This window comes from Cetorhinus maximus, chromosome 23, assembly GCF_964194155.1.
Source record: "Cetorhinus maximus chromosome 23, sCetMax3.hap1.1, whole genome shotgun sequence".
NCBI lineage: Eukaryota > Metazoa > Chordata > Chondrichthyes > Lamniformes > Cetorhinidae > Cetorhinus > Cetorhinus maximus.
In genome coordinates, this window is record NC_135901.1 from 4918315 (window position 1) to 4937763 (window position 19449).

Sequence of the window (19449 nt, forward strand, 5' to 3'; positions counted from 1 at the left end):
CCACACATAGAGCAGGTGTATGGCCTCTCCCCATTCTGACTGCGTTGATCAGTTTCCAGTTCAAATGGGGAAATGAATCCCAACCCACTGTCCCCCAATTCCACAGATTCGCCAAGGTGCCAGTGTCCTTGTGTCTCTCCAGGTTGGACGATCAGTTGAAGCCTTACACGCACAAAACAACATGTGTACAGTCTCTCCCCAGTGTGAATGGTGCGATTCTTTTTTCAGGCTGTGCACCTGGTTAAAGCTCTTTCCATAGTCAGTTCACTCTCACTTGGGTGTGTGTGTCTAGGTGCTTTTCCAGTCACACTGATGCTTGAAATCTTCTCCCATGGACAGAACAAACATTTCTCCTTCCACATTCAAAGACCGATGATATTCAGGTCCTGATGAATCGAGTTACTCTGTCAGATCTCGACATGATGTTTGTTATGACTTTCCCGTCTGGAACTCCTCCCCATGTAACCCCCTGTAAAAGGAGGTTACAGAAATTATCTCTGTAAACACAGGATAGAAATTCAGAACTGACAATTCTAGTTTCTATGGAACATTTCCCCCCTTTCTTTCACCCAAATCTATAAATCTCTGTCCCACACACTCCTCTCCCTCTCTGCTCATTGTTCCAGATTCAGTGTCCAGTCTCCTACTTATTCTTTTCTCCTCCTGTCCTTAAACACTAATTCAGACTGTGGGCCAGTCCCACTCGCTGATTCTAATTCTGCCAAAGAATTTGGCTCAGAACTGTTTATGAGGTTGCACATAAGGCCAATGTTATAGGGCATGGAAATGTTGGAATCGCAACACGTATATTGACCAGTGAAGGTAGACATGCAGTAGACGGTAGTAGAGATTAGCAAGTATCTCAACCACCACGATGAGGAATGGGAGCTCATTTGACTGCTCCATTTCAAAGGTAAACTCGAGCACCGGCTGGAACCCATTAAGGTGTGTAAGGAAAATCTTACATGCAGCTGCAAATTCAAGTAAAGCAAATATATCATCTATGCCTTGGGAATACGCAAGGGGTAGGGGTTCTCTCCAACAGGATTTCCATTGGTCTCTTTCACCATTTTCACCTGAAGAAGAGTCACACAGACTCGAAGCATTAACCCTGTTTCTCTCTTCATAAACGCTGCCAGACCTGCTGAGTTTTACCAGCGTGTAAAATTAAAGCATATGGGATTGGGGGTAATGTATTGAGATGGATAGAAAACTGGTGGGCAGGCAGGAAACAAAGAGTAGGAATAAACGGGTCTTTTTCCGAATGGCAGGCAGTGACTAGTGGGGTACCGCAGGGATCGGTGCTGGGACCCCAGCTATTCACAATATATATTAATGATTTAGATGAGGGAGCTAAATGTAATATCTCCAAATTTGCAGATGACACAAAGCTGGGTGGGAGGGTGAGCTGTGAGGAGGATGCAGAGATGCTTCAGGGTGATTTGGACAAGCTACGTGAGTGTACAAATGCATGACAGATGGGTGTCCTCGTACACCAGTTGCTGAAGGTAAGCATGCAGGTGTAGCAGGCGGTAAAGAAAGCAAATGGTATGTTGGCCTTCACAGCAAGAGGATTCGAGTCCAGGAGCAGGGATGTCTCGCTGCAATTACTCAGGGCCTTGGTGAGACCACACTTGGAATATTATGTGCAGTTTTGGCCTGCTTATCTGAGGAAGGATGTTCTTGCTATAGAGCGAGTGCAGCGAATGTTTATCAGACTGATTCCTGGGATGGCGGGACTGACATATGAAGAGGAATTGAGTCGGTTAGGATTATATTCGCTGGAGTTCAGAAGAATGAGGGGGGATCTCATAGGAACCTATAAAATTCTAACAGGACGAGACAGGGTAGATGTAGGAAGGATGTTCCTGATGGTGGCGGAGTCCAGAACCAGGGGTCACAGTCTGAGAATATGGGGTAGACCATTTAGGACTGAGATGAGGAGAAATTTCTTCACCAGAGAGGTGGTGAGCCTGTGGAATTCGCTACCACAGGAAGTAGCTGAGGCCAAAACATTGTATGTTTTCAAGAAGGAGTTAGATATAGCTCTTGGGGTGAAAGGGATCAAAGGATATGGGGAGAAAGCGGGAGCAGGCTATTGAGTTGGATGATCAGCCATTATCATAATTAATTACAGAGCAGGCTCGAAGGGCCAAATGGCCTACTCCTGCTCCTATTTTCTATGTTTCTATGTTTCTGATTTTGTATTTGATGTCCAGCATCTGCAGAATTTTGCTTTTATTTTCCCATCAATACCTTGTATTAATACATTTTTACTCAGTGAATGTTTCAAACAAAAGTCTAAATCTTTTGCTAGCAATAAGTTCTGAATCGAGCCAGTGTCTCTCAGGATAACAAGCTTTCCAGGCCCTTTCTTGGACAAAAATGTAGTGACTTCCCCTTCAAATATAAACCCTTCTTAATCCCTCATGTCTCTATTTTCACCCATGGTAAATACATTAGAAGATTAGAAGGAATGAATCCTGTTCATTCTCATATCATTTCACTTTCCAGCTCTTATGGGTTTGCAACCAGTGGTTTGTTGTCACTAAGGTGTCTGTGAGTCAAATCATAGCTATCAGCTAAAACAGCAGCTTCCCTTATAGTAAAAACATACAGTGCACCAGGTGTGTAATAATGCTGTTTTTAAATTCTTCCATTTAGATTATTTCATCCACATTCAAAAAACTCTGTAACATTTTCATTGCTCAAAATCACCTGTCAAACAACATTTCTTTTTTACGTAGCAAATTTTATGAAGGTTTGGGTCTGTCTTTTCACAAGGTCCAAAATTTTAATAGATACGATTTGGGAATGAGCTCATATGCATTAAGCACCACAGTTTGAACAGTCTCATAATTTGAAGCTTAACTTGAATAAACATCCATTGCCTTTCCCAATAACCCCTTTGCAAAATAAAAGCCCATGCCTTCTTTGGCCACCCTAACTTTGCAACAAATTTTTCAAACAAGGCAAAATCTCTCCAATGCCTTCTTCAGTGAAATTTAGGCACGAGGCAAATATTCCTTGCAAAATGATAACTCACAGTGGGACTCGACTCATTGTCTGAATGGTTAGTTTCTCTTTCACCACTTAACTTAAGATTTTCTTTAGCCAGTTCATAATGTTTAATTTTTTTCTCTCTTTGAAGCTCTCTGTTTCTTTCCTTATCTCTTTCTTCCCTTTCTATTTTTTCCATTTGGAATTCTAGTTCAAGCCTCAGCATTTCCATTTTTTTCTTCTTTCTTTTTCCTTTTCCTCTGCTTCATGTTCGAGATTTTGATTTTCTCTATCCCGTTGGAATTCTCACTCAAGTTTTTGATCTGCAATTGAATTCTCGGTAACTCATCTGGATTGTTATCTGAGTGAAGCTTTTCTTCTTCCAATTCCAAATGCGGTGCTATTGCATCAACTATTTCTGTTTTTTAAGTCCCCGCTTTGAAATCCAAAAACCACTGTTTTGCTAATTCCATCAACCTCACCTTTACTCATTGTTTCAAAACACCCAGGGATAAATCATCTCCCTGAAGACGTCTTAGCAATTAACAAAACCATTCTGCTTCTCAATAAATATGGTAAGGTTCATTCTGAAATATTGTTAGCCTAAACCTTAGCAAAACATAGCGCACCCTTAGCAGTCTGTGGATTCGCAATCCCGAATGGGCCCCCAATATTGTTACAATCCTGATCGGGACCGTTAATGTTTGAAGAAAAATCTGAACACCCACTAATGAGCTGAATGAATTATGACACAATATTTGACATTTTGAAAAAAATAAACTTTCCTGTATGTAAAAGAATTAAACGCAGTAAGCACTACCACTTAACACCATGTTATATAAATACTAAAGTTATAAACCCGGTTCTAATTTTTAGTTCCACCGAGAGTTCCTTTGTACGTTATGAGATCCTGCAGGTTCATTCACTTCTCCTGAAACCAACCCATGTGCCACAGCCCTCTGGAATTCACTTTGATTCCTCCTCAGTATTTCCACCTACTCTTCCAAGCTACAAGATTTCCCGGGCATCTTTCCAGCAGCTTTTTGCCAATCTACCTGTCAAAATTTCTTTAAGACCTCACAACTGTGGATTCCTCCACTCAGGCTTGAGCTTCACTGCCTTCTTGCCCTGACCTTGGACAGACTGACTGCTTTTCCCCATGCTGCTCCCACAGCTTCTTCACAGCTCTTTCAAAGCTCACTGTTCAAGCTGACTCCTTTCTGCCACAAGGCTAACTGCCTTTCACTATCAGGATCATTCAAGGTTTCTTCCTCTAGCTCCAAGCTGGGCAAATCTTCCAGCTTCTTTTTCCCTCACCAACTCCAAGTGAACTGCAACGTACACAAGACCAAATCTGTAACTGTCTTCTAAAGACATAGGAAATAGGAGCAGGAATAGGCCATTCGGCCCATTGAGCCTGCTCTGCCATTCAATTAGATCATGGCTGACCATCTGTCTCAACACCATTTTCCTGCACTCTCCCCATATCCCCTGATGCCTTCAATATCTAAAATCTATCAATCTCTGTCTTAAATGTCCTCAATGACTGAGCCTCCACAGCCCTCAGAGGTAGAGAATTCCAAAGGTTCTTCACCCTCTAAGTGAAGAAATTCCTCCTCATCTGAGTCCTAAATGGTCTTCCCCTTATTCCGAGGCTGTGTCCCTGGTTCTAGACACCCCCGCCAGGGGATATATCCTTCCTGCATCGACCCTGTCGAGCCCTGTAGAATTTTATAGGTTTCAATGAGATCACCTCTCATTCTTCTAAGCTTTAAAGAATATAGGCCATCTCCTCAATTCCTCCTCAAAGGGCAATCCTGCCATCTCAGGAATCAGGTGGATCTCTGTTGCACTCTCTTTATGGCAAGTATAACCCTCCTTAGGTAAGGTGACCAAAATTGTACATAATGCTCCAGGTGTGGTCTAACCATGGTTCTATACAATTGCAGCAATACCTCTTTACTCCCCTCCTCAAATCCTCTTGCAATAAAGGCCACCATGTGCCTTCCTAATTGCTTGCTGCAACTGTATGTTAGTTTTCAGTGGCTCATGAACAATGACGCCCAGGTCCTATTTATTCTAACTCTCTGTTTTCTGTCTGTTAACCAATTCTCAATCCATGCCAGTAAAGCTCCCCCAATCCCATGTGCTCTCATTCTGCTTACTAACCTCTTATCGAAAGCTTTCTGAAAATCCAAAAGCTCCACATCCACTGGTTCCCGCTTAACTATTCTGCTAGTTACATCCTCAAAAAACTCCATCAGGTTTAAACATGGTTCCCATCCATGAATCCATGTTGATTCTGCCCAATCAGATCATTATTTTTTAAGTAACCAGCTATCACATTCTTTATAATAGATTCTAGTATTTCCCCTGCTACTGATGTCAGACTAACAGATCTGTCATTCCCCATTTACTCCCTCCTTTCCTAAATAGTGGAGTTATATTTGCCACCTTCCAATCTGCAGGAGCCATTGCAGAAACTATAGAATTTTGGAAGATGACCACCAACGTATCCACTACCTCTACAGCCACCTCCTTCAACACTCTGGGATGTAGATTATCGGATCCCAGGGATTTATCAACTTTCAGTCCCATTAATTTCTCTGGTGCATGTTCACTAATACTAACCTCTTTCAGTTCCTATGCTCACTAGTCCCTTGGTTCTCTAGTATCTTTGGGGCAATTTCCGTATCTTCCTCCATGAAGACAGACAAACATTTGTTTAGTTTCTCTGCCATTTCCACATTCCTCATTTAAATTCTCCTGTCTCCACCTGTAATGGGCCCATACTTGTCTTTGCTAATCCTTTCCTTTTCACATAAAAAAAGATTTTATGGTCAGTTTTTATGTTTCTCACCAGTGTGTTCTCATATTCTATTCTTTCTTTATTTATCAGTTTCTTGGTTCTCCTTTGCTGAATTCTAAATATCTCCCAATCCTCAGGCTAACTACGTTTTAGGCCACTTACTTTGATCTAATGCAATCTTTAGCTTCTCTTATTAACCACTGTTGCATCAACTTTCCTGTTGGGTTTTTGTTCCTGTATTAATTCCTTAAATGCCAGCCATTGCCTGTCTGCCATCATACCTTTTAATGTAGTTTCTCAATCTACCACAGCCAACTTGCCCCTCATACCTTTGTAGTTTCCTTCTGTGAGAAACGCCAGATAAATAAAACAAAAGAACCTTCTAACCACCACAGCCCATTTCTGTAACAGTGGAGCATGCGTTTAAGGCGGTGAGGGGGTTCCAAACAGAAATACAAACTAGATCTCTTTTACCTTCCAAACACCAAATATCAACTAGATTTTCGCAACAAGGCTCAAAGAGCATCAGTCCACCGGAAGCAAAGTTGTGAGACCGGCCAGTCCAGCAGAAAGAAACCCTCCGACCCTCCCACTTCACAACTGTCAGAATGAACATGGTTCAGTCCTGGGTGTAATTAACATCAGCAATAACAGCAGAATCCAACCCCTGTAATCACTTGTGAACTCGCTGGTATCTTTGCAGGTGAGATAACTGAATGAATCCTTTCTCACACATGGAGCAGCTGAATGGTCTCTCCCCAGTGTGAACTCGTTGGTGTGTTAACAGGTTGGATGACTGAGCGAATCCCTTCCCACACTCAGTGCAGGTGAACGGCCTCTCTCCAGTGTGAACTCGCTGGTGTATCAGCAGGGTGAATAATTCACTGAATCCCTTCCCACATTCAGAGCAGGTGAATGGCCTCTCCCCAGTGTGAACCCGCTGGTGCGTCAGCAGATGGGATAACTGAGTGAATCTCTTGCCACACTCAGAGCAGGTGAATGGCCTCTCCCTAGTGTGAACTCGTTGGTGTGTTTGCAGGCTGCATAACCGACTGAATCCTTTCCCACAATCAGAGCAGGTGAACGGCCTCTCTCCAGTACGAAGTCGCTGGTGTGTCAACAGGTTCCAGGTGTGAGTGAATCCCTTCCCACACACGGAGCAGGTGAATGGCCTCTCCCCAGTGTGAACTCGCTGGTGTGTCCGCAGGTTGTTTAAATGAGTGAATCCCTTCCCACACTCTGAGCAGGTGAACGGCCTCTCCCCAGTGTGAATGCGTTGATGAATCTCCAGCTCAGATGGGGAACAGGATTCCTTCCCACAGTCTCCACATTTCCACGGTTTCTCCATGGTGCCGGTGTCCTTGTGTCTCTCCAGGTTTGATGATCTGTTGAAGCCTCGTTCACACATAGAACAACGTCTATGGTTGCTCCCCACTGTGAATGGTGCAATGGTTTTTTCAGGCTGTGTAACTGGTTAAAGCTCTTTCCAGTCAGTGCACTGGGGTGTGTGAGTCTCAGTGCTTTTCCAGTCAACTGATGTTTAAAATGGTTTGAAGCAGACAGAACAGAAACATTTCTCCTTCTAGATTCAAAGGCCAATGATATTCAGGCCCTGATGAATTGACAGACTCTGTCAGATCTTGATGTGATGTTTGATTTGAGATTTCTGTTTGCAATTCGTTCCCTGCTAAAGTCCTGTAAAAGGAGTTTACAAAAGTCATCACTGTCAGTTCAGGACAGAAATTCAGAACAGATGATTCTAGATTCTATGGAAAACACTTCCCTCTCTCATTCCCCAAAATCAGTAAATCCCTGTCCCCCGCACTCTCCCTCCATTCGCACTCTGCTGTACCTAATATACACCCTCCCAAGTCTCCTGAAGGTGTTAATTGATGCTGATCAACATTCACTGCTTCCTGTCCTCGACAGAGAGATCATAAGAAAAAAGAATTGGAGTAGGCCATTCGGCTCATCGAGCCTGCTCTTCCATTTAATAAGATCAAGGCTGATCTGATTGTAGCCTTAACTTAAAATTTCCTGCCTGTCTCCCATAGTCTTTGACTCCCTTGTCAATCAAAATCTGTCTAATTCAGCCTTGAATTTATTCAATGACCCAGCCTCCACTGCTCTCTGTGGAAGAGAATTCCAAAGACTAAACACCCTTTGAGAGAAGAGATTCCTCTTCATCTCTGTCTTAAATGGGAGACCCCTTATCTTTACACTGTGCCCCTCTAGTTCTAGATGCCCCCATGAGAAGAAACATCCACCCTGTCAAACCCCCTCAGAAACCTGTATGTTTCAATAAGATTACCTCTGTATTGGCTCAGCCTTTCCTTGTAAGACAACCACTTCATCCCTGGAATCAGCCTAGAAAATCTTCTGTGAACTGCTTCCAATGCATATTCCTCCTCTGTAGGGAGACCAAAACTGTTCACAGTTCTCCAGGTGTGGTCTCACCAATATTCTGTACAGCTGCAGGAAGACTTCCCTACTTTTATATTCCACTCCCCTTGCAATAAAGGCCAACACTCCATTTGCCTTCTGTTATGATACAGCAGGTGGTATTTGCCAGGCTGACCAAATCCACAAGGGAAGCTCGGCCAAGCTATCACAACGGTTTTGCAATTTGTATTAATTACGAGAAGGTTTGTGCACTGAATTCAGAAGTAATGAGTCCACTAACCCCTTTAGCAATTTTACAAATTAAATTAAAATATTTATTAACAAAGAATAAAAATACATACGTAAGATTAAAAGATACATGGTTACATAATATTATAACAATTCCCAAAATTCCTAATTAACCAGGCTCACAACTACACAACTCACAACTGCTCCCCCTTGTCCTCACTTATCAACCCACCAGCCTCCGCGTTCAAAGAATCATCTTCCACCATTTCTGCCAACTCCAGCATGATGCCACTACCAAACACATCTTCCCTCCACCCCCCCAGGTGGCTTTCCGCAGGGATTGTTCCCTCCGGGACACCCTGGTCCACTCCTCCATCACCCCCTACACCTCAACCCCCTCCCACGGCACCTTCCCATGCAACCGCAGAAGGTGCAACATCTGCCCCTTTACTTCCCCTCTCCTCGCCGTCCAAGGGCCCAAACACTCCTTTCAAGTGAAGCAGCATTTCACTTGCACTTCCCTCAATTTAGTCTACTGCATTTGCTGCTCCCAATGTGGTCTCCTCTACATTGGAGAGACCAAACGCAGACTGGATGACCACTTTGCGGAACACCTTTGGTCTGTCCGCAAGCATGACCCAGACCTTCCTGTCGCTTGCCATTTCAACACCCCATCCTGCTCTCATGCCCACATGTCCGTCCTTGGCCTGCTGCAATGTTCCAGTGAAGCTCAACGCAAACTGGAGGAACAGCACTTCATCTTCCAGCTAGGCACTTTACAGTCTTCCGGACTTAATATTGAGTTCAACAATTTCAGATCATGAACTCTCTCCTCCATCCCCACCCCCTTTTCCAATAATTTATAATTTTTTTACAACTATTTTTTTCTTTTCCCTCAGATTTTTAAATTTATTTCGATCTATTGTTTCATCTCCACCTTTTAGCCCATTTCGATCCCATCCCCCCACCCGCACTCGGGCCATCTTCCACTAGCTTGCTTCCCTTAATATCCCCATTAGCACATCTTTTAGATAATATCACCACCATCAACACCCCTTTGTCCTTTTGTCTCTGACATCTTTTGCAGTCTCTTCTTGGCCTCCACCTATCACTGGCCCCCTATCGAACTCTCCTGTCCCACCCTCTTTTACCAGCTTATATTTCATCTCATTTCTATATGTCTTAGTTCTGATGAAGGGTCATATGGACTCGAAACGTCAACTGCATCCCTCTCTGCAGATGCTGTCAGACCTGCTGAGTTTTTCCAGGTATTTTTGTTTTTGTTCACAACTACACACCCCCTTTAAGGCAACAGTCCAAAATAGATTATAAATTTGTCGAGACAATCCAGCAAGGTTACCACGAGCACCCACTCGACAGTGGAATTCCAAAGGTTTTTAACACAATTTTGGTTACTGAAACAGCAGACTTCTGCAAAGTGGCTAGAGGCGTTTCCCCAATTCTGTTTTACATGGTGTACCTTTCAGATCTTGCACAGCCATGCCCCCACACAGCCTTCCATCCTTCTTTAAATATATTTTCCTTATTAGATTTCTAATGTTCCCCCATGTCTTTGGAATCTACTTTTCCCATAATATAAAAAATTCATGTTATCATTCTGCTCAGCGCTTTTAGGAAAAATCAATGTAATAACCTTGTCCTATTTATTTTGCCAGTCGTAAAAACCTTATCACGTCTCGTTAAAATCCAACAACTTTTCCCCTGAGCTAAGAATGCAAATTTCATTCATACCTTATCCGCTGACTTTACCCGAGCTCACTCATTAGCATTTCAAATGACCTTTTTACACCTAACACTTTTGATAATTTCAACCTTGCAGTTTATCCATCTCTAATTCAATTAAATTAGTCACACAGACGGAACCATCCACACACACAAAAGCCTACTTTACAAATTCCCACATTAATATTCTGGAAAAATGATAGTTTCATGACACTTCCTAATTACTTGCTGTACCTGCATGCTGACTTTTTGCACTTTCTGTACAGGGATACCCAGATCCCTCTGTTCTGCAGCATCCTGCAGTCTCCCTCTATTTAAATAATATTCTTTTTTATTCTTCCTGCCAAAGCCGACAAGCTCATATTTTCCCCACACTATACACAATCGGCCCCTTTTTTGTCCACTCACTTAACCTATCGATATCCCTTTGCAGACTCTTTGTATCCTCTTCACAACTTGCTTTCCTACGTATTGTTGTATCACCAGAAATAATACAGTCGGTTCCTTCATCCAAGTCATTAATATGCATTGTAAATAGTTGAGGCCCCAGTACTGATCCCTGCAGGACTCCACTTTGCTAACCTGAAACTGGCTAATTTACCCCAACTCCTTGTTTCCTGTTGGCTAGCCAATCCTCTTTCCGTGCTAATATATCACCCCCAACACCATGAGCTCGTATCTTGTGTCGTAACTTTTATGTGACCTCTTATTGAATGCCTTTTGTAAATCCAAATATGTGACATCGATTGGCTCTCCAATCACAGATGTTAAACTGAGTGGCCTGTAGTTTCCTGCTTTCCATCTCCCACCTCTCCTGAATAGAGGTGTTACATTTGTGGTTTTCTAATCCACTGGGACCTTTCCGAAGTCGAAGGCACTTTCAAAGCTGATGAAACAATGCACCCACTATCTCTGCAAACACTTCCCTTAAGACCCGAGGAAGCAGGCCATCAGATCCTGGAAACGTGTCAGCCTTTAGCCCCATTAATTTTCCTAGTACTTTTGCTCTAGAGTTTGTAATCATTTAATTTCGTCCTTCCCTCTTGCCTCTGCTTCTCTGCTATTCTTGGGATGTTTTTGTGTCTTCTACTGTAAGACAGATACAAAATACTTGTTCAAAATCTCTGCCATTTCCTTCTTTGCCATTATTAATTTCCCAGTTTCACCCTCTAAGTGATTGAAGTTCACTTTCACCACTCTTTCCCTTTTTATATATTTCTAGAAGCCTTTAATATCTGTTTTTATATTTTTTGCTGGTTTTCAGCCATATTCAAAATTCTCTCTCTTCATTTTTTTAGTTTGTTATCCTTTGCTGGCTTCTAAGATTTTTCCAATCTTCTGGCCTACCACTAATCTTTGCAGCACTGAAAAATCATCAAGCAGGCTGCTAGTCTTAATATGTACATGTGTTTATAATAATGGACTGAAAGTATAAGGTACAATATTGAACAGAGGTACAGGTGGGATGTGACGAAGAACTTTATTTTGGCAGCAAGTGGTCATGTCCTGGAACACACTGTCTACAAGGATTTGGAAGCAGAGATGATCTATGATTTAAAAATGGAGTTGGATGTGCACTTGAAAGAAATAAACTTGCAGGGGTATGGGGATGTGAAGGGAGAATGGGACTGACTGGATTGCTCTATAGGGAGTTGATATGGACTTGAGTTGCAAAATGGGCTCTTTCTGTGCCGTACTGACTCAATGACTTTCAATACATAACATAGCTACAGTATTATATTACAAAACTAGAAATAATAAGAGATGTTCTTTATTAGATGTATTATTTATGGTTCCCCAATATGTGCCATATAACAACACTAGTAGTTTCTCTGTCCTATATTAATTTACTGTCCCCATAATTGTCAGCCAAATCCTGGGAAACCACCCCTTTAATTGTGAACATTAGGAATCAGGCCATCAGACAAATAAATGTGACAAGCTGAGAGTGCAAAGGATGTCAATGTCTTTGCGAGAGAGAGAGAGACCTGGGCCAACCTTTCCAGAGTCTGCACCCTCCCTGGATTCACTTCCTTTCCCTTCAGGAAGAGTGACATCACAGGACAGTGAGAGAGAGCGGCGGAGAGATCAGAACCAGCGCAAGTGCGGGAAAGCTTCAAAAAGTGACATCTGCACAAAGGTGAGAGCTGATTGGTGAGTGGTGGCTAAGTGTTTTTCTCCAGATTGTCCCCAGTTTAAAATAGAATAAGCTAAGAAAAGATAGGAGTTCTAGTTTTTATTTAAAGTACATAAATAATTTTACGTTTTTTAATGTGTTTAAAGTAAGGGTTTTTTTTCAACTAGAGGCATGGCAGGGCAGCTCAGTCCCGTGTTATGTACCACCTGCAACATTTGGGAAGTCCTAGATGCTCCTTGCGCTCTGACCGACCACGTGTGCAGGAAGTGCCACCAGCTACAGCTACTTGAGCTCTGAGTTTCGGAGCTTGAGCAGCAGCTGGAGGCACTGAGGTGCATCCGCGAGGCTGAGAGTTTCGTGGATAGCACGTTTTTAGACGTGGTCATCCCACAGCTTATGGAAGTGCAGACAGAGAGGGAATGGGTGACCATCAGTCATAAGAAAGGTGTCAGGCAGGTAGTCAGGAAATCCCCAGGATGCATCTCGCTCAAGAACCGTTTATCTGTGTTGGAAAACGGTAAGAGTGGCGGTTCCTCTGGGGAGTGCAGCCACGCTCATGGCACTGTGAATGGCTCAGCTGCACGGGGTGGGGAGGAAAAAGAGGGGAAGAGCAATAGTGGTAGGAGACTCGATAGTAAGGGGAACAGACAGGCGTTTCTGCGGCCGTAGACGTGACTCCAGGATGGTATGTTGCCTCCCTGGTGCCAGGGTCAAGGATGTCACTGAACGGCTGCAGGGCATTCTAAAGGGGGAGGGCAAACAGAAAGAGATCGTGGTATATATTGGTACCAACGACAAAGGTAGAAAGAGGGATGAGGTCCTGCAAGAAGAATTTAGGGAGCTAGGAAGCAGATTAAAAAATAGGACCTCAAACAGGCCTCAACTATTTATTTCCGATGCCACGTGCTAGTGAGTATAGAAATAGAAGGTCAGTCCAGATGAATGCGTGGCTGGAGAGATGGTGCAGGAGGGAGGGCTTTAGATTTCTGGGACATTGGGACCGTTTCTGGGGGTGGTGGGGCCTGTACAAGGCGAACGGGTTGCACCTGAACCGGAATGGAACCAACATCCTTGTGGGGAGGTTTGCTAATGCTGTTGGGGAGGATTTAACTAACTTGGCAGGGGGATGGGATCCTGAGAGGAGGTTCAGCAGGGGAAGATGCACAGCCAAAATTAGAAGAGAGAGCAAGTGAGTCTGGAAGGCATAGAAATTATAGGCCAGTTAAGGCACAAGGGAGTTTGGCAAGGCTGGATGGTATTTATTTTAATGCAAGGATGATGAATAAGGCAGATGAGTTGAGGGCACACATTAACACTTGGAAGTATGATGTCATTGCTGTCACAGAGACAAAGTTGAAGGAGGGGCAGGATTGTCAGCTCAATATTCCAAGATATAGGGTCTTCAGGCGAGATAGGGAAGGACGTAAAAGTGGAGGGGTTATCGCAATATTGATCAAGGAATCAATTACAGCAGTAAGGGGGGATGACACCTCCCCTCAAAGCTCCTCAAATGAAGCCATACGGGTAGAACTTAAAAACAAAAAAGGAGCAATCACATTGCTGGGAATGTACTATTGGCCCCCAACCAATCAGAGAGAAATAAAAGAGCAGATATGTAGGCAAATTTCAGAGAAGTGTGAAAATAATAGGGTAGTAATAGTGGGGGGATTTCAACTTCCCCAACATTAACTGGGTTAGTCATAGTGTGATAGGTTTAGAGGGAACAGAATTCTTAAAATGCATCCAGGAGACCTTCTTAAGCCAGTATGTAGAAGGTCCAACAATGCAGGGGGCGGTCCAGGACTTAATTTTAGGGAATGAAGCTGGGCAAGTGGTAGAGGTATCAATGGGGGAGCATTTTGCAGATAGTGATCATCACTCCGTTAGAATCAAGGTTGTCATGGAAAAGGACAAGAATGGGCCAGAAATCAGAGTTCTAAATTGGGAGAAGGCCAATTTTAATATGATCAGATATGGTTTGGCCAGAGTGGACTGGGAGCAGCTACTTGTAGGTAAATCTGCGTCAGATCAGTGGAACTCATTCAAGAAGGAAATAGGGAGAGTACAGGGCCAATATATTCCAGAAAAGATAAAGGATGGGGCCAACAAATCCAGGGAACCCTGGATGTCAACGGATATAGAGGATTAGACAAAGAGAAAAAGGGAGGCTTATGGCGGATACCGAGGGGCTCAAAACAGTAGAAGCCCTGGAGGAGTATAGAATGTGTAGGGGTAGGGGGAAATTTGCAAAGCAAATTAGGAGAGCAAAAAGGGGGCATGAATAAACATTTGCAGGTAAAATAAAGGAAAATCCAAAGTTATTTTACAAGTGCATTAAGAGTTAGAGGATAACTAGGAAAGAGTAGGGCCCATTAAGGACCATAGTGGTCATTTGTGTGTGGAGCCGGAAGACGAAGGTAGGGTTCTAAATGAATACTTTGTGTCAGTGTTCATAAGTGAGAAGGACGACATCAGTATGGAAATCAGGCAGAAGGATTGTGATATAATTAAGAAATTAGCATAGAAAGGGAGGAGGTTCTAAGTGATCTAGCAGACTTAGAAGTAGATAAATCTCCAAGCCCGGGTGAAATGTATCCCAGGCTGTTGAGTGAGGCAAAAGAGGAGATAGCAGGGGCTCTGGCAATAATTTTCAATACATCTCTGGCCACAGGAGAGGTGCCAGAGGACTGGAGGACAGCCAATGTGGTACCGTTATTCAAGGGAGGAAGGAAGGGATAAACCAGGGGACTACAGGCCAGTCAGTCTAACCTCAGTGGTGGGGAAACTATTGGAAGAAATTCTGAGGGACAGAATGAGTCTACATTTGGAGAGGCAGGGATTAATCAAGCACAGTCAGCTTGGTTTTGTTAAGGGGAGGTCACGTCTGACCAATTTGATTGAACTTTTCGAAGAGGTGACCAGGTGTGTAGATGAGGACAATGCATTTTATGTAGTCTACTTGGACTTCAGCAAGGCTTTTCATAAGGTCCCGCATGGGAGACTGATAACGAAGATAAGAGCCCATGGGATCCAAGGCAATTTGGCAAATTGGATCCAGAATTGGCTGAGTGGCAGGAACTAGAGGGTGATGGTCGAGGGGTGTTTTTGTGACTGAATGCCTGTGTCCAGTGGGGTTCCACAGGGATCGGAGTTGGGTCCCTTGCAGTTTGTGGTACATATAAACAATTTAGACTCAAATGTAGGAGGGTTGATCAGTAAGTTTGTGGATGACACAAAAATTGGCGGAGTGATAAATAGTGAGGAGGATAGCCTCAGATTACAGGAGGATATAGACGGGCTGGTCAGATTGGCTGATCAGTGGCAAATGGAATTTAATCCGGATAAGTGTGAGGTGATGCACTTGGGCAGGACAAACAAGGCACGGGAATACACGATGAATGGTAGGACCCTGGAGAGTACCAAGGATCAGAGGGACATCGGTGTGCATGTCCACTGGTCCCTTAAGGTAGTGGGACAGGTAGATGAGGTGGTTAAGAAAGCATATGGGATACTTGCCTTTATTAGCCGAATATAAGAGCAGGGAGGTTATGATGGAACTGTACAAAATGCTGGTTAGGCCACAGCTACAGTATTGTGTGCAATTCTGGAATCCGCATTATAGGAAGGATGTGTTTGCTTGAGAGAGAGTGCAGAAGAAATTTACCAGGATGTTGTCTGGGCTGGAGAATTTTAGATATGAGGAGAGATTGGATAGACTGGTGTTATTTTCCCTGGAGCAGAGGAGATTGAGGGGGGACATGATTGAGGTGTATAAAATTATGAGGGGCATAGATAGGGTAGACAGGAAGGAACTTTTCCCCTTGGTGGAGGGATCAATAACCAGGGGGTGTAGATTTAAGGTAAGGGGCAGGAGGTTTAGAGGGGATGTGAGGAAGAAATTTCTTTGGTGGGAATCTGGAACTCACTGCCTGAAACTCATAACATTGAAGAAGTATTTGGATGTGCACTTGCGATGCCATGGCGTACCAGAGCGGGCCTAGTGCTGGAAAATGGGATTAGAATAGTTAGGTACTTGTTTGACTGGCGCAGGCTCGATGGGTCGAAGGGCCTTTTTCTGCGCTGTGGACCTCTCCGACTCTGTGAGTTCCTGTAAATCAACAATTTACCCCCAGAATTAGAAAAGGAAGAGAAAGTGTTTTACTCACAGATGTTGGACACAGAAGGAGGTTGCAGGCTCTGTGAAGCTCTATCTGCAGTGACACAAAGCCAGCGCTCTGATTGGCTGGAGGATCAAAGGCCTTCCGGTCCTCCAACTTTTTCCATTGGTCAACACCACAACATGGCAGACAAGGGCGGGCCTTCCTCCGCACATGCGCAGTTTCCCCGCTGCCTTGGACATGCGCATTCCTGGACCGCCCGCCCGCGCGGCGGATAGTTCAGTTTCCCCAGCGCGGGCGGTTGTGGGAGATTTGACCGCCATTACCCATCCGGAGCCCAGTCGCCAAACTCCTCAGACTGGGATGAAAGGTGGGCGTGGGGACGCAGTGACAACACCCTAACACAAAGTAAATGTGGCATTGATTGCGACGCCCCCTTAGCAAAGCGGTTTGTTAATTTCAGGAATAAAGATTTAGACACCTGGGTGACATATTGGGGAGGGCAAGAGGTGAGTATGAAACTGAGCCTATTAGGGGAAGCGAAATGGGAAAAAGCAGGAGGAGGGATAGTAGGATGAATTGGGTTTACAAACAGTCGGGTGGAGGGAGTGTGTGGGAGACAGCGATTTATAGTTTGAGAGGGAGAAGGATATTTTTGACAAGTAGAATTGTTAGTTCTGGTTTTCTGTCCGGAACTTACAGTGATTACTTTTGTTTACTCCCTTTACAGGTATTAGGGAGGAGAATTTTGGACATTAAACTCAAAACAATTAGCATGTCAAGATCTGACAGTCATTCAATTCATCTGGATCTGAATATTATCAGTCTAGGAAGAAACATGTTTGTCTCTTCCATCTGAGGGCAAATATTTCAAACACCAGTGTGAATAGAAAAGCAGCGAGACTTGTGCATCCAAGTATTCCAATGTATTTGCAGCGACCAGGAGGATCAGGGAGCAGGAGGTTCAGGAAGCAGGGGTGGTGGTAGGCAGGAGGTAACTGAATTAAAAAGTTACATTTTTCATTCAAAATAAAATAAGTTGAAAAATATAAAAGCGATTTAATTTACCAATGTAGGAATTTAGCAATATAGAAATTGCAACTTAGAGGGTATAATGTTTCAATATTTGTTTTTTTCCTGATAAGGAAATTCCCACAGAACCTAACTACAGTTTTAACATTGATTCCAATGGGAACCAATTATCCACTTAAAGTCGTTTGAGTTAAAGTTGTGATTTTCAGGATCACAACCACAACTTTAAATAAATACATGTGTATTTATTATTAAGTACAATATATGATTTTGTTTTAGTTACATGCATTGCTCTGTATCATAACATCATGTAGTAAGCAATGATAATTTAGTTAAGTAGTCAATTGGCTCTCACGTTGCAGATTTTTTGTTGGAGAGACCCTTGCTTGAAAAATAGTGAAGATCATTGGTGTAGAGGGTAGCACATTAGCATGGATCGAGGATTGGTTAGCTAACAGGGAACAGAGACTAAGCATAAATGGGTCTTTTTCAGATTGGCAAGATATCACGAGTGGAGTTCCACAGGGATCAGTGCTGGGCCCTCAGCCATTTACAACCTACGTTAATGATTTTGATAAGGGGACGGATGGTGTGGTTGCTAAATTTAATGACACAAAGATAGGTAGGAATGTAAGCTGTGAAGAGGACATAAGGAGGCTACAAAATTATATACATAGGTAAGGTGAATGGGCAAAGATCTGGCAAATAGAGTATAATGTAATGAAATGTGAGGGTGTACATTTTAGCAGGAAGAATAAAAAAGAAGCATATTATCTAAATGATGAGAGATTGCAGAGCTTTGAGGTGCAGAGGGATCTGGGTGTCCTAGTGCATGAATCACAAAAGGCTAGTATGCAGGTTCAGCAAGTAATTAGGAAAGCTAATAGAATGTTATCATTTATTGTGAGGGGAATTGAATATAAAAGTAGGGGGGTTATGCCTCAGTATACAGGGCATTGGTGAGACCACATTTGGAGTATTGTGTACAATACTGGTCTCCTTATTTAAAGAGAAATTAAATGTGTTGGAAGCAGCTCAGATAAATTTCTTCCTGAAAAGGCAATGGATGCAGAGTCTTTGAATATTTTTAAGGCAGAAGTGGATAGATTCTTGGTAAGCAAGGGGGTGATAGGCTATCCAGAGTAGGTGGGATGCAGATTTGAAGTTACTATCAGATCAGCCAGAACCTCATTAAATGGTGGAGCAGACTCGAGAGGCTGAATGGCCTACTCCTGCTCCTTATGTTCGTAAGATTTACTAGGTAATACCTGGAATGGACGGTTTGTCTTATTAGGAAAGGTTGGACAGGTTAGGCGTGTACCTGCTGGAGTTTAGAAGAGTAAGAGGCACCTTGATTGAAACATATAAGATCCTGAGGGCTCTTGACAGGGTGGAGTTGGAGAGGATGTTTCCTCTTGTGGGAGAATCCAGAACTAGAGGTCACTGTTTTGAAATAAGGGGTCACCCATTTAAGACAGAGATGAGGAGAAAAATTTTTCTCTGAGGGTTGTGAGTCTTTGGAACTCTCTTCCTCTGAAGGCGGTGGAAGCAGAGTCTTTGAATATTTTTAAGGCAGAGTTAGACAGATTTTTGATAAGCAAAGGGGTGAAAGGTTATCGGGGGTAGGCGGGAATGTGGAGTTGAGGTTACTATCAGGTCAGCCATGATCTTATTGAATGGCGGAGAAGGTTCGAGGGGCCGAGTGGCCTACTCCTGCTCCTAATTCTTATGAAAGATATTTACCATGTAAATAATATCCTTGATTGTACATCCCAATAACCTCCATTAAACCAATTCCCCTTTAATATTCCTGATCAACCGAGTGCAGAAACCTGGAATATGCAATGAAGAGGCTTTGTTCCATCAATCACAGCAGTGTTTACACAGGAGGCACAGTTGATCGAAATCCAGGGAAATGCAGTCACCAGAGTCTCGGAGAGATTCCACTGGTACAGAAACTAAAGAACAGATATTTCTTA

At 43.3% G+C, this 19449-nt stretch overlaps 2 protein-coding genes across 2 annotated transcripts in view; both read right to left on the minus strand.

Annotated features, from left to right (window-relative positions):
• The window catches only part of LOC144698165 (uncharacterized), a 224551-nt gene that overhangs the window by 105007 nt on the left and 100095 nt on the right, over positions 1 to 19449 (minus strand). The window lies entirely within an intron of this gene.
• Positions 5462 to 19449, minus strand: part of LOC144697732 (uncharacterized) — a 30010-nt gene continuing 16022 nt past the window's right edge. The window contains exon 5 of the mRNA XM_078569740.1: positions 5462 to 7243. Coding sequence (XP_078425866.1) covers positions 6483 to 7243 — 761 coding nt within the window. The 3' untranslated portion in view covers positions 5462 to 6482. The remainder of the gene's footprint in view (positions 7244 to 19449) is intronic.